At 39.2% G+C, this 15,646-nt stretch overlaps 1 protein-coding gene across 6 annotated transcripts in view; it reads left to right on the top strand.

The window, feature by feature from the left end:
• The window catches only part of TMEM68 (transmembrane protein 68), a 32,749-nt gene that overhangs the window by 3,399 nt on the left and 13,704 nt on the right, over positions 1 to 15,646 (top strand). For 4 of the 6 annotated variants that reach the window (XR_011070657.1, XM_068525353.1, XM_068525351.1 and 1 more), the window contains exons 2-4: positions 3,829 to 3,873; positions 4,463 to 4,856; positions 13,038 to 13,205. Coding sequence is in view for 5 of the 6 variants with exons in the window: in XM_068525353.1 (XP_068381454.1) it covers positions 4,532 to 4,856; positions 13,038 to 13,205 (493 nt within the window). In the remaining variant the exon portion in view is untranslated. The remainder of the gene's footprint in view (positions 1 to 3,828; positions 3,874 to 4,462; positions 4,857 to 13,037; positions 13,206 to 15,646) is intronic. The other 2 variants (XM_068525352.1, XM_068525355.1) reach the window with 1 other exon arrangement.

Raw genomic sequence — 15,646 nt, 5'->3', positions numbered from 1 at the left:
GCCAGGAATTCCTGCGGTGTCTAAACCTGTTCTTCTGGCAACTCCATCCTCTCACAAGCAAGCTGACGATGATGATGATGGTGATAGTAACACTTGTTTAGTGCCTTTATGGTGGAAGGCACTCTTCTGAGCTTTTTCACGACAGTCTCATTAGGTAGGTACTGTTGATATTCTCATTTTATAGATGGAGAAACTGATGTTACGTAACTTGTCTGGGTCACACAGTAAGTGGCAGAGCCTCCCAGGATACAAACCCATGTTGCCTGGACACCGTGAGGCCATATCGGACTTCCCCTCTCGCTCACGTTCTGCATGCATTCACCAGCATATCCTGTTGGCTTTATCCTCAAAATATATCCAGAAGCTGATCATGTCTTACAGCCCTCACTCTGGCACGCATGTCCCAGCCACTTTCATCACTCATCTCAGTGACTGCAATAACTTCCTGTTTGCTCCCTGTGCAATGTATTCTCCACACAGCAGTCATTTAGAACCCACCCTTCTGGTGCCTTTTCCATCTCACTTAGGTGAAAGCTGGCCCACAAAGTTCTGCAGTGCTCCCCACTTCTGACTGCCCCCCCCTCCGCCCCGTCCCTCTTCCTCAGCCTGACTGCTTTGCTGACCACCCCAAGTGCACATCCTTTGTACTCACTGTTCTTTCAGCTGGAATTCTCTTCCAAATGCCCACACGGTTTGCTTCCTCACGTCCTCAGGTCTTGGCTCAAACATCCTTTTAGAGAAGCCTTCCCAGACCACGCTGTATAACGTAGCAGCCCTCTCCTCCTTACCCCCTTGCCTGCGGGATGTCGTCTCCATGGCACCTCCATCATCTAAAGTAGTGTATCTAAGTTCTACTTTTATCCCAGTTTTATCGATCTTAGCAAACCCAGGCCCAGGCGGGTTACTCTACCTGCTCTGCTCGATATTGGGTAAGCAGAGTCAGTCACAGGGCGTGACCTGAGTGGTGAAAGGTTACGGAACCAGGTCCGAGGGGTGGATGAAAGGATTAATAAGGATTCTGACTAGAAAAGAGGATTCTGTAGCTTTGTGATGGCTGTCCTACCACTTGAGAGGTTGTCTAGTGGAAGAGGTTCAATGGTACAGAGCTAGGTCCATGGGGAAGATTCCAATGAAGTAAGTGTAAGGAAGATCTTTTTAGCATTTCGATGAACGGTTTTGATGGTGGAAAGGGCACCTTTTGAGTTTTCTGTTCTGCAAGGTTTTAAATCAAATTCAGGGTTGATCATTTTTGGAGCAGGTCCTTGCGTGCAGCACTTGGACGCTGCTAGCAGACGGCTGGATCTTGCGAGGGGTCCGCATAGCCTCTGTCCCTGGGAGTCTGCCTTTGCACTGTCCCTCTCCCCTCCACTGTGTGTGTTAAGTGTGTGTAATAAATCAGAACGTAACTATGCACAAGAGGTATAGTTCTTTTACCAATTTGGGTGGGGCGAGGTACTAAAGAAGGTTTTAAAATCACAAGATTTTACAATCCTATTAAAAATTGGAAATGAAACTAGATTTTTTTTTAAAGTCTTTTTGATGTGGACCATTTTTAAAGTCTTTATTGAATTTGTAACAATATTGCTTCTGTTTTATGTTTTGGTGTTTTGGCTGCAAGGCACGTGGGATCTTAGCTCCCTGACCAGGGATCGAGCCTGCACTCCCTGCTTTGGAAGGCGAAGTCTTAACCACTGGACCACCAGGGAAGTCCTGAGACTAGATTCTTGGGACAATTGTATTAAGCAGTAAGGGTCAGATCACGAAAATGATTGGTTTTCAAGCCTGGGAAAAGCTTCTTTTAACATATTTGAGAAGCTATCATAAATTTTTTTTTTTTTGACAAATGATCTGGCATCATTTTCTTTGACTCTTTTTTTTTAAAATTAATTAATTAATTAATTAATTAATTTTTGCTGTGTTGGGTCTTCGTTTCTGTGCGAGGCCTTTCTCTAGTTGCGGCAAGCGGGGGCCACTCTTCATTGCGGTGCGCGGGCCTCTCACTATCGTGGCCTCTCTTGTTGTGGAGCACAGGCTCCAGACGCGCAGGCTCAGTAGTTGTGGCTCACGGGCCCAGTTGCTCCGCGGCATGTGGGATCTTCCCAGACCAGGGCTCGAACCCGTGTCCCCTGCATTGGCAGGCAGATTCTCAACCACTGCGCCACCAGGGAAGCCCCCAATTGTAAATTTTTATGTATCAATATTTGAAAGCTCTTTCTGTTGAGATGTAGTTCATCATAATATTCACCATTTAAAAATGTGCAACTCAGTGGTTTCTAGTATATTCACAACACACCATCACTACCATCCAGTTCCGGAACATTTTCATTATCCCCCAAAGACACCTCTGTTTCCATTGGGAGTCACTTCTCATTGTCCCCTCCCCCAGCCTCTGACAGCCACTAACCTTTCTGTCTGTGTGGATTAGCCTGTGCTGGGTATTTCATGTAAATGGCATCATACAAGGTGTGGCCTTCAGTATCTGACTTTTTTTTACTTAGTATAATGTTTTCAGGGTTCAAGCATATCGTAGTATGAACTAGTACTTCATTTCTTTTTGTGCCTGAATAATATTCTGTTTTCTGGGTATAGCATATTTTTATCCATCAGTGGATGGACATTTGGGTTGTCCATTTTTTGGCTATTATGAATAACGCTGCTGTCAACACTTGTATGCAGATATTTGTGTGAATATATGTTTTCCGTTCTCTTGGGTGTATACCTAGGACTAAAATTACTGGGTCAGATGGTAACTCTATGTTTAGCTTTTTGAGGACTGCCAAACTGATGTCCATGGTGACTGCACCATTTTATATTCCCACCAGCAATGTATGAAGGTTCTAATTTCTCCATATTATCAACAACACTTGTTATTTTCCTTTTTTTTTTTTTTTTGAATATAGCCATCCTAGTGAGGAAAGCTCTCATTTTAAAAAGTAGTAAGTTTTGCCATGTTGCACTCTAAATGATCAAACACTGGTAAATTTTAGCCGTTTGCCTCTTTAGATGGATTGATTAAAATGTGATGTAAATAAAACACAGGTTGTGGGCTTAATGTGTGCTGCTGTGTCCACCTTCTGTTACCATAACAGGCCCAGATTTCTCACAGATAAATGCTATTGGTTACAAGGAAACTGGACTAAATCCTCTAACCCTGGAAGAACAAGTCAATTCTGTGCCCTGCTAATATGCCAGTTATTAGCAAGATAATCTTGGCTTCAAGACAACATGTAATTGCTCTTGTATATCTGTCTCTCCCTCTCCCTCCATCCCTTTCTTTCATTTTTTCATTTCCTGCCTCATCCTCAAAGGACTTGAGATGATTTTCATTAAAGTTTATATGGTATGGAATAATGATAAAATATCTCTAAGGGTAGAATCAGAAGCAGAGAAAATAGCAATGGAAGAAGGAAATCTTACGTAGGAGAACATGATCATGAGGGCTAATATAATTGTATCATCGAATATCATGTTTGACCATCAGCTTATTATCTGGCAATGACTAAAAAGAGACAGAGTCTGTTACACATCTTAACTTCATACTTTTTCTCTGAAGAAGCAAAGTTTCTATAGCTGTGAATTTAAAAAATGTCTTAGGTGGGGCTTTATAGTGTGGAGCTAAAACAGTGTATACAGGTGTCCTCACTAAAAGCATTGGTAGTGTGAGTATAATTTTTAATTGTAATACACTGGTATAGGGCTGTAAGCATAATTGTCACACATGGGTGAATGTGTCTTGCCATTTATTTTATGGAACTTCTATCTCTGGGTATTAATGATTATCTTTTTTTAAATCATATTTTTCTTCCTTTTATATACTGTGTTTTTCAGAAGACAGACATTGAAGCTTGGGACAAGATATTTATCTAATTTCTGGTAAGTTAAGTGAATGGTTTAGAGAATGACAGAATAATTGTATGCTGTATTTTTTCAATCATTTAAGATACAAGAGAAATTTTAGTGACTATAAGATAAAAATGACACTGACAAATTTGTATTATTGTATAATGTCAGAGGAACAGAGAGCTTTTCTATAAACTTGCTTGTAAAAGGTAATATCTAAAAATGTATGTCATCATTTCCTAAGAATTGGGTTACTTTTATTGAATCAGATATTGATGTTTTCTTCTATGAAGAATAGTTTATCTCAACATAACTTAGTTTAAGATACAAACGTTCAGTATGATCCACTTAAGATATAAGTCAAATTATTAAAATCAATCTGAAATTTCATTCATCAGCTTTTTTTCCTCTTGTAATTGTAGCTTGTGAGTTATTTCAGAAGCTAAACCCAACACGCTTCACAAATGAAACCCATTCTCACATTTAAATCTGCAACAAAGTTAACTGTTAACAATCTACTCATTTTTGGTACTAAGAATGGACTACACAGTATTCATGTAGGCTAAAACATTTAACATTTCAGCTGTGAAGAGAATAACTTTGGATTATTTTTCCCTTTTAGTGGCTAAATTAAAGACCTGCCATGACGTCGAAGAAAGAGACTGAATTTGTCATTTTCACCTAAAGAAAAATGATAGACAAAAACCAAACCTGTGGTACGGGACAGGATTCCATGCCCTACATGACCTGTCTGATCCACGTACTTGAAGAATGGTTTGGTGTGGAACAATTGGAGGACTACTGGAATTTTGCAAACTATCTCTTGTGGGTTTTTACACCACTCATACTTTTAATACTTCCTTACTTTACTATCTTTCTTCTCTACCTTACTATTATTTTCTTACACATTTATAAGAAGAAGAATGTATTAAAAGAAGCTTACTCTCATAATTTATGGGACGGTGCCAGGAAGACGGTGGCAACGCTGTGGGATGGACACGCGGCCGTCTGGCACGGTAAGCGAGATTACTTTGAGTTCTGGGCTCCTGTTTGTGTGGGTGGCGCTGAAACCGTGTTATCCTTCCATTTTGTTGATTGAGGAAATACTGAAAAATATAATGGAAGGGATAGTTACTATTTCCTGTTACCTGTTTGCATGCATTGTGCATATATATGTCTTTCTTAAAATGATTTTTTCTGAGCACACTAGTTTCCATTAAACAGAGAACCACGTAATAATGTAGACTATTAATATAAGCTCAAATAAAAAATTAATAGTTAAGAATCTAAGAGAGTAAGAGATGAATTAAAACAGTATAGAAAGCTGTTTTGAAAATGCTTTATTTTGCATTTACTTCCATTTTGTTCAAAATAAGTTTGACTTTCCCAGTGTAGAGATTTTTAAAAAATGAAATATTAAATAATACTAAATAGTAATAATATTAAATTAGATATAATATGTATACCAAAATTTACCCGTTTTCCGTTTGCTGTGTGACTTACTCAGCTGATGTGTTGTCATTTAATCCTACATATGCCTGCAAATCTTTTTTGAGCACTTGACTATGCCATACAGTCAAATGCTTAACATGCATCAGTTCTTATAACGCTGTAGAGAGAGTCCATGTGTTATCTCCATTTTTACAGTTTTCCCATAAGGAAACTGAAGAACGGCGAGGTTGTTATGTGCCCGAGGCACGCCAGGGCACCAGGGAGAAGGGCCAGGATGCAGCCTCCGATTCCTGGTTCCAGGCCTGCGCTCCTCTGATCTGTGCTGTGCCGCAGGCTTGTCCCCGGTTGGGCTCAGGTTCAGAGTAGTGGTTGTCAGCAGCTATGCAAACAGGAACCACATGCCGTCGATGTGTTGAATTCTTAGTATTTACCCACTAGTACGCATGCCCCTGCCAGTCCGTACAGCTCTCACACCTGCTCGTGGTTGTTCACCTGAGGGGGGGGTGCTGTTTCAGCATTCCGTGACCAGAGACCGTGTCTGTGTGGACTGCTCTTGTTCACTGTCTTTAAAGCAGTGAGACAGAAGTTCAGTGGCCTCGTTTACAGTACTCGGGAAACTATGTCCCCCTCCCACTTATAACCCCCTATACTTCAGGGTAATAGATATTGTAGGGAATTTGAATTTTTTTCTGTTTCAGGAGACATGATTTAATGTGGATAAATTCAAGTGTTAAACTTATTTTGTAGGAGCATATATAATTTTGAGGTATTTATTATTTATTTCTCTGAGGTATTTAAAAATATGCACCTATGGCTCAGAGGAAGTAAAATATAGAGTTCTTACCATGTTTTAATGTTTTATTTATAATAATTTAACATATTTTATTAAGATAAGTGATGCCTTTTAAAATGAGTTTCTTCACTGTGTTCTTTAGTGACATACACAAAAGGCGTTTGTGTTCATATTTGGATTTTGTATGGATGTCAAATCAGTTTTAATTTATGCTTTGTAAAGAATCTTCAGAGGAATTTTTTAACTAATAAAAATGTTCATTTTAGAAAATGTGGCGAGTAAAAATAAAGAAGAAAATAATAGTCACCTAAAATTTACCATGCAGTTGAATTCTGTGTGTTCATTGTTTTTTATTTGTGTGGCAGACTAGTATTTTCATGTCGCTAAGCCTCCTTACATGACTTATAAGGACCCTATGGACTCTGTAAATCCTGTAACTAATTTAGTTACCTATTGAACTGTTGTTTGTTTATAACCGGTTACTATAAGTATCTTTGTATAAGAATCTATCCAGTGTTTCCTGTTTTGAAGTTAAATTTTACCCTCTACTGTATATTATGTAAGTGCTCTATCATTTTTCAAAAAAATCTGATTCTACTACATCAAGAAACATGAATTTGGTATTTCTTAAATACCTGCATTTCTAGGTAGTCTGTCAATGAAGCCCCTACCCTCAAGTTGCTTACAGCCTTTAAACTGTAAAAATTTTGACTTTTTTACTTCACATTTTACTATTATTTTTTAAAGAAATGGACATATTTTATTCACTAAAAGGGTCCTATAAATTAAACCATATGTAGTAGAGTTTTTTATGGGAAAATTAAATTGGGGTTTCAAGAGAACATTCTCGCTGTCCTTCAGTTGGGTAAGAGTTTCCTTCCCCCTCCTCTGTCTTTCCCCCAGGGAAGGACTCCTGGGTCCAACTCCTGAGTTCAAACCAGGCTCTGCCAGTCACCGCTAGGGGACCTTGGACAGGTTACCTGATTTCTTCTCCCCTCCCTTCTCCCTCTTCCTCCTCCTTCCTTCCTTTTGCAACAATTATGATTTTTTAAACTTCATTTTAAAAAAATTTAGAATTACAGAAAAGTTGCAAAAATAGTGCAGAGTTCCTATTTTTCACTCAGCTTCCCCTAATGTTAACATCTTACATAACCATTTGTAGTTATCAGATTAACAGTGGTATAACACTATCAACCAAACTACAGATCTTATTCACATCTTACCACTTTCCCTGCCAGTGTCCTTTTACCAGGATCCCATCCTGCATTTAGTTGTCACGTCTCCTCCAATCTCTGACGGTTTTTTAGTCTTTTATGACCTTCAGACTTCTGAAGAGTACTGCTCAGTGATTTCGTAGACTGTCTCTTAATTTAGATCTGATGTTTTCCATAAGTTGATTGAAGTTGTGCATTTTTGATAAGAATCCCTCTGATGGTGGGTCCTTCTCAGCACATTGTATCCGAGGTTCATGATGTTGACGTGTTTTATTATTGGCGGTGGTGACTTTGATCACGTGGCTAAGGAGGTGTCTGTTAGGTTTCTCCACCACAAAGTTGCTATTTTTTACTTTGTAATTGATAAATGTCTTGGGAGGACTCCTTTAAGACTATGTAAATAACCCTTCTCTTCAAACAAGATACTTAACTTTTCTGGACTTCATTTCCCTCTTCTGTAAAATGGGTTGTTGTAAGGATTCACTGGGCCTTGATGTAAAGTACTTAGAATAATTTTTATTACATAATAAAAGTTCAACAAATGTTAGCTATCATCATTACAGAGCATCTTTCTCCAATAATTTGGAAAGCACTAAAATATATCACTTGGCTCTTGGTCACTATTAAGTTCAACTTCACACACCTACTATGTTCAAGGTTCCTAGTATTTTCAAGGTATATTTTTAGGCTATCAAAGTTTTGATTCTTATTGCTAGCAAGAAATGCATTTTGCCACCCAGTATATACATTACAGGTATATACTATTTCATCAAAAGTGTATATACTCTCTTCATGCGATCTGCTCTATTTTCTATTCTACTCTCTCATTTAAAAAGAAAAATGCTGACTATAACTGACTAAAGTGATTGCATAACTCAATGAGTGATGGCAACCAGCATTTGAAAATCACAGGTGCAGGTTAGCAGGGCGCACCTCTAGTAGGAGGTGTGGTGTGGGGAAGGGCACAGGTTGTGGAGTCAGACGCATGTGGGCTTGCGTCCTGGCCGTACCACTGTGTGACCTCGAGTAAGTTACATGGGCTATTCTTGGGTTTCCTCATCAGTGCAGGGATTCTGTGAGGACCAAATGAGATAGTTATTATGGATCCAGTACAGTGCCTGGCAGGTGAATGCTCAATAAATGTTCATTCTTGTTTCTGTGGGACAAAAGTGAAAGCACTGTTCATGGAGAAAGTAACTTTTGAACAAGGCTTTGAAGAATGAGTGGGAAAGAAATTGAGTAACTATTTCACACCATTTTGTTTAAAAATTAAATAGACAGTTTTGCAGGGAAAGAGAAATGATCAAACTTGGTTCAAGAAGGAGAGAGAAACAGACCAGTAATTGTGAAATAAATTGGAACAGTGGTCAAAGTCTGTATCCTCCTCCCTTCACAAAGGGCTGAGAGCCCACAAGTTGTACTAAACTTTTAAGGAACAGATAGTGCCCATCTGTGTTTGAGAGTGTAGGAAAAAATGTGGAGCTACACAGTTTATTTTGCAAAGCTAGCAGAACTTTGCTATCGAAACTAAGGAGAACACAAAAAGGAGATTTGCAGGTCAGTCTCATAGAATGTAGTTTTATAAAATTCAATAGTTATGATAAAAAAAAAATCTTAGGAAGTGAAGACTAAAAGGTACTACTTCAATAAAGGGAATGTACCAGAAATCTTCAACAAACATGATCCACATTGGAGAAGTGGAGAAGTATTAAAGTGAGTCCCATAAGCAGGCACCAGGACAAGGAGGCTCTCACCCCTACTATTTAACATTGTCCTGGAGCTCCTAGAAATAAGTATAGAGATGAGAAAAGAAGAGATGCCTGAAAGAACCAAGTGAATCCACTTATCAGTACTAATAAGATTAGTTAGCAAGGGAAATGGGCATATGATAAACACAAAATTATTAACTACTCATATACCACCAATAATCATTTTTAAAATGGAAAGGAAAAATGCTATTTGAGACTAAATCTAACAAAAAAACACGTAAAAGCTTTATGGAGAAACTGTACACTTTACAAATGGAATTCAAACAAGGTGAAGTGGATAGAGAGTCTCAGCGTAGTAGAGATGTTGCTCTACAGCCCCCACTCCCAGTTCGTTTACCAATTCAGCGGACTTCTAACGCTTTTTCATCAACGTCTAAAATTCATATAAAAGGTCAAACAAGAGTAACCAAGACAAATTTGAAAAAAGAGGAAGTTTTCCCCTATCATATCAAAACCATTAACATTTATAATGATTAAAATTACGGCGTTGGTACAGCGAAAGGATCATCACAAATACATCAAACAGATTAAAAAGTCAGAAACGTGAATTTAGTAAATGATAAAAGTGGTATTCCAGATCAGCAGGAAAAGATAATAGGAAAATATTTGATGATCTCCAAGTACGGAAGGTCTTAAAGAAGATGCAAAAAAACAAAAACTGTTCAAAAAAGACAGAACTAAAAGACACATCAAAAGATGGGGCAGATCACCGCAAGTCATTGACAACATAGCTTAGAAAATAATAAATTAGTAAGAAAAGAAATCCAACTTAAAAGTGGTCTAACCATGTGGTCTAAAAATGGTCTAAATATAAATGCCAATAATTATAACAGATTCATAAGCCCACTAGTAATTAGGAAAGTGCAAATTAAAACTGCACTGAGATAGCATTTTTACTCAAAAGATTGGCAAATAATTAAAGTTTGTTGACATTAAAGGATGAGAATGTGGAGATGGGAACTCTCACTCAGTGCATGTGAGAAAGTACTGTAGTGTGGCCAGTCAGGAGGATGATTTGGTAGTTTCTGTTATAATTTAAATGGGCGTACCATATGATCAACAGTTGCCGGTCTTAGAATCCAGTCTAGTGGTAAATTCACACATTCAGTGCACAAGGATGCATGGAAATGAAAGTTCATTGCAACCAATATTTGAAAAATTGGGAACAATCCAGTTGTCCCTAAATAGGAAAATGGCTAAATGAACCGTGGTAGGAATGCGTTATGGAATACTTTATAGCCATTAAAAAAATCATTAAAAAAAAATCACTACGTTTGTATATCAAGTAGATGTCCAAGATATGTTGTTGAATGGAAAAACTGAGATTCATTACTATAGTCCTAATAGGAAACTACCTGTGTTAAAACATGCACACACCCCAGTACTGAATAAAATGCAGGGTGTATTCAGGACCAGAAGATGAATCATTCATGGGTGAGATGTATGCGGAAGGATGAACCTGGAAAAGTAGACTGAAATTAGGCTTTAAAGGCTCTTGAATGCTATGCTCAGGAGTTTGACTTTATTTTGTAGGTAGTTTGCCTCTGTGTGCTTTCCTGAGGAAGACTCAGAAGGATGGTATTGTTATTTTACCATAGTGTGTAGGTGTATAGCCTTAAAAATGGATTTTTGGTGACAAATTTAGAAAGGATCTATCTCTTAGGAGAAGATTATCCTTATCTGGATTCATGATGCTGATGTCTAAAGCCAGTAGGCAGTAACTCATTTACATAATAAATAATTGCTATGGAGATGAGGCTACCTGAGCTCCCCGTGACCTTCAGATCCTCTCCCTGTGGGCGAAGCTACCGGGAAGCCAAAGAATCTGGAGAGTGCTTAGGCTCAGGGGACAGAGCAGGGGAGGTAAATAAATGCGCATCTCTTGGCATCAAATAAGAGAACCACAATCGTCACAGAGTAGGGCTGTTTTCATTGAAGGGGCCCAGACCACTCGAAATGTGCATAAAATGTGCATACAGAGGCTCTCCGTCCCTGGACAGCGGATGGACGGACGGTGGCGACAGCTGCATCCCTGATTGCGTTCTCTGAGCTGGTGTTGCCCATCAGACCCCCAGGACTGGGGTTCTGTGGGCAGGAGAGGGCGGGGCCGCACTTCAAAACCAACATTAGGAAGAGGGAGTGATAGGTTTAAGAGTGTTTGGAGGTAAAAGGCACAGAAGGTGGTGACCAGGGGAATACAGAGTCTGAGGGAGGAGCAGGGAACGTGCCCCAGGATTTCTGCTTTTGCTCGACAGGGAAACATGGGACAGGAAGTGCTCCTTTAGAGGCGGTCACGTGAGCAGCACAGAGGAGGGAGGCGCCCTGAGTCCACGTGACACCAAAAGAATCTGACATCACTTAATCGGTAATTGGGACCTAAAAGGCCTTGACATTGACCAGAGTGATTATCTGCTGGTGCTTTTATAGCGAGGGGCGGTATGACCACATCCACGCTTTACAAGTGACAGAGTTGAATATTGGGGCTTAATATTTAGTGGCACGACGGTAAACTCTAGTTTTTGTCAATAATGAACTGATTCATTGAATTTTTCTACTTTCAACCAGGTGATTTGGTATTAAGTAACAATTATTTCTCAATTCTTTTTTTTTTTAAAAAAAGGTATTCTGGAAAAACAAGAGAGAACCTCAGGAATATTCTGTATAGAATCCCTGAAAGAAGTATTCTTTATTTCTTAGAAAATTTATCTGATGGGACACTCGATCCTTTGGATAACGTCAGACAACTTCAGTGACTGTTCTAAGTAAATTGAATTATTTGAATTAGAATTCGGTAATTGGGAAGAAATGTTAAAAGAATAGACACATACAGAATCTTGAAATATCATTAAATTTAGTTTTTAAAAACATTCTCTTGAGCCCATTTGAAATATTACCAAGTAGTTTATTCCTTCAGTAGTAGAGAAGGGGGACAGTGGAACTCTGTCCCTGCCCGTGTCAGATACCTTTGGCAAGTACCGGTTCTTAGAAGCGGCGGAAGGCTATCCTGCGCTTCTCCCTGGGCCAGGTTTTGCTTTTACAAGAGAAGCTTCCGGGAAGCGAGGGGGATTTTGTTCTCTGATTCTTTAGCAGGGTCTCTCGTGAGTCTCTGGCCTGCCCTGCCCCTGGTTTTCTTGTGCACACGCGCTGAGGCCTGCGTGAGGCAGGGGAGTGGGTGCAGACTCTTGTTTGTCTCTGGGTTCCCGGGGATCCTACACCTAGCGCTCGCCCACATTCGGTCTTCAAGTGTTTGTTAACATTTTGGTTGTTTTCTTCTCTCCCACTTTTGTGGCACCTGCCCTCCCTCCCACCCGGGTGAGAGAGCGACCTCAGCTTTCTAACGGGCTGCTTTTTCTCCTTCTTAGGGTGGGAGTGAGGTTCTCTTATGGCTGCAGAGTTGATTTTAGTTTTCTCCTTTTCTGTATTTGCGACTGTTAACCTTCTCCAACAGTGAGAAACCAGGCTGACATTATCCTTAATATGTAAACTGATTTGATCAGTCCCCCTGGGTGTAATCAATCTCCCATCACTGCCACTATCCCCTGCCACTCAGGGATACCACCTGGCTCCACTCGGGCTCTGACCCCCATCCTCGTGCCACGTGGCTCCCCTCCTTTGCCCACCCAGGCCCCAGCACCCTTTCTAGGCTCTTCTCCTGTGTGGGTGCTGTCGTGACCGTTTGGGCTTTGACTCGCCACCCCGGGCCACCCTGTACGGATGCCCTCCTCGCCCTGCCTGGGCTCCAGCACCCACCACAGGCCACGCTCCACCCAGGCACCTACTGCGCGCCGGCCCACCCAACCGCTGTAGGACCGATATATTCAGGGAGGGAGGGAAGGGGAAAGTGGATGGAAACAGGGGGGCTTGCGCTCCCAAAAGAAAGACTGAGTGTCTGAGTTACTAACCGTCCTTTAGTATAAATAAACTAATATTAAATACATTTTAAGTACCAGTATTTTGTCTTTCTAACAGGTTATGAAGTTCATGGGATGGAAAAAATACCAGAAGAAGGACCAGCACTGATCATTTTTTATCATGGAGCTATTCCCATCGATTTTTACTACTTCATGGCTAAAATTTTTATCCATAAAGGCAGAACTTGCCGAGTAGTAGCTGATCACTTTGTTTTTAAAATTCCAGGTAAACTTTCACTGTAGCTGGTGATATAAAAATGTTTAATTAACATGATCAAATTATGTGACAGACTGTATGTCTTTGAGTTTAGTACCTGTTTTAGGTAATATATCTAAATATAAAAACATTATGGCCAAAAATGTTATCTAATTTCTTTCTCTACTAGCAGGTAGTCATTATTTTTTGAAGTTAAATCCTAAAAGAAATTGTAACTTTTGCCAAACAATTAATTTATAGTTTGGTATAGAAGGTAGTTGATTTTTCATGGTGAATTTTTCCATGAGCTATTGATTTGGGAGTTTAATTTTATAGTAATTAGTGTTTGATTACTGTCAGTTTGATAGCAAATCAAAGTTAAACAAAATTAGCCAGGATATATTTTGTCTTTATATAATCATATAACATTGCCTCAGAAATCCTAACCTAAAGAGCCTATTATGTCTCTTATCATACTTGACTTGCTTGGTAGAATTATAACTCTTAAGATTGAGGACTACATTTTTTTTAATATTCATGTTCATAAAGGCTTCATACCTTTTTAAAAAGATTAATAAACTGAATGGTTTCAAACGTGATAAGAGTTTTAAAAAAAATCATTCTAAAGTAAACTCATTAAGATTAAATCTTATTTTCTTCTGTCACGAAGTCAGCAGAAACAAGCCAAGGAAGTTTATAGTATGTTCTCTGGAATTGTAAAAGCAAAAGCCAACCATCAACCAGATAAACACCAGACAGTGAATGAAATAACAGTTCTCTTAGTGCCTTTCATAGACATGGTTAATGTTTCCAGCATCCTTGTGTCACTAAAAAGCCGTTTTACTTTGTGTATAAACTAAATTGGCTATAAAAGGTATTTCTTTAGACAGTAATATGATCACTTTATAATAAGCTTGGAAACTAGAGGAAAGAAAAACATCATTATATGGTCTTACCCCCCTAACATGTATCCAGTTATCATTTTGATTTATTTTGCTTCGTTTTTTAAAAAATTAATTTATTTACTTATTTATGGCTGTGTTGGGTCTTCGTTTCTGTGCGAGGGCTTTCTCTAGTTGCGGCGAGCGGGGGCCACTCTTCATTGCGGTGCGCGGGCCTCTCACTATCACAGCCTGTCTTGTTGCGGAGCACAAGCTCCAGATGCGCAGGCTCAGTAGGTGTGGCTCACGGGCCCAGTTGCTCCGCGGCATGTGGGATCTTCCCAGACCAGGGCTCGAACCCGTGTCCCCTGCATTGGCAGGCAGACTCTCAACCACTGCGCCACCAGGGAAGCCCTATTTTGCTTCATTTTTAATTTGCACATCTTCACGTTATGCAAACTGTTTTGTTCTTTTTTTTAAAATTTAATGTAGCATTAACATTTTCCCATGTTTTATAAGTAACATTTTAAATATATGACTAAAATATTTACTTAACTAGTTTTCTCTTATGGAACATTAGGTTGCTTCCATTTTTTTCTTTTTATAAATAATAAACGTGAATATTTTTATTTAGCATTTGACTTAAAAATTTCCCCCTTTATGATCTTTATGATCTTGTAATTTATTAAACCTCCCCTGTTTATTCATTTATCATGAGAATACATCTAGTGAAATCAGTGAACTTTTAACACAGTATAGGATGAAAATTATTTCTTCTCAATAATATTGATAATCTTGCTTCAGATCCTTAAACCTATGAGAAGTTTGGTTACTCTGCACAGTTTTCACTATCCATCCCCATATTTCCCAGTCTCAAGGGATAATGTATACAAACATCAGTCCTCTAAAGTTCCAGTTTAGGATTTGGTTAAAATATTTAATTGCTGATAGGATTATTTCTTTCATCCGTAAATGGTTGTAATTTGAAAAACTGTGTAACATTGAGACTGGAATTAATTGTTCCTGAGCCAACCACTCACTTTATTAAAAACTCTTAATGATATTGCTATTATTGCTATAATTGTTGATTTAAAAAATTTTTTATTGTGGGATTAGCAGTATGTAACTTTTAATTTCAATAGATTTAACTGTGGCTTGCCAATTTTGGTAGGGCTAGACCAGTGAGACTCACATTCTCTTGAGTGATTCTCTTTCTTATAGGGTTAATGGAAGATTAGATGTGTGATTGCTGATGGGATGTCCTTTCTGATTGCTCTAATAAATACTGTAGACAGTGTTTGGCCATGAGATGCAGTGGAAGGAGCTTTGGACTAGATATACCTGGACTGGAATCTCTGCCCTGCCCTTTGCTAGGCGTGTGACTTGGAGCAAGCTTCTTAACTCTCTGAGTCAACTTTCCTCATCTGTAAAATGGGGATAAGAATCCCTATTTTCCCAGGTGTTTTTTTTTTTTTTTTGGCCGCCACACAGCACAGCATGTGGGACCTTAGTTCACCGACAAGGGATCGAACCTGTGCCCCCTGCAGTGGAAGCATGGAGTCTTAACCACTGGACCACCAGGGAAGTCCC

Source organism: Eschrichtius robustus, chromosome 17 (assembly GCF_028021215.1).
Source record: "Eschrichtius robustus isolate mEscRob2 chromosome 17, mEscRob2.pri, whole genome shotgun sequence".
Taxonomy (NCBI): Eukaryota; Metazoa; Chordata; class Mammalia; order Artiodactyla; family Eschrichtiidae; genus Eschrichtius; species Eschrichtius robustus.
Note: the sequence above shows the minus strand (reverse complement) of the source record. Positions and strands in the feature narration are given on the sequence as shown.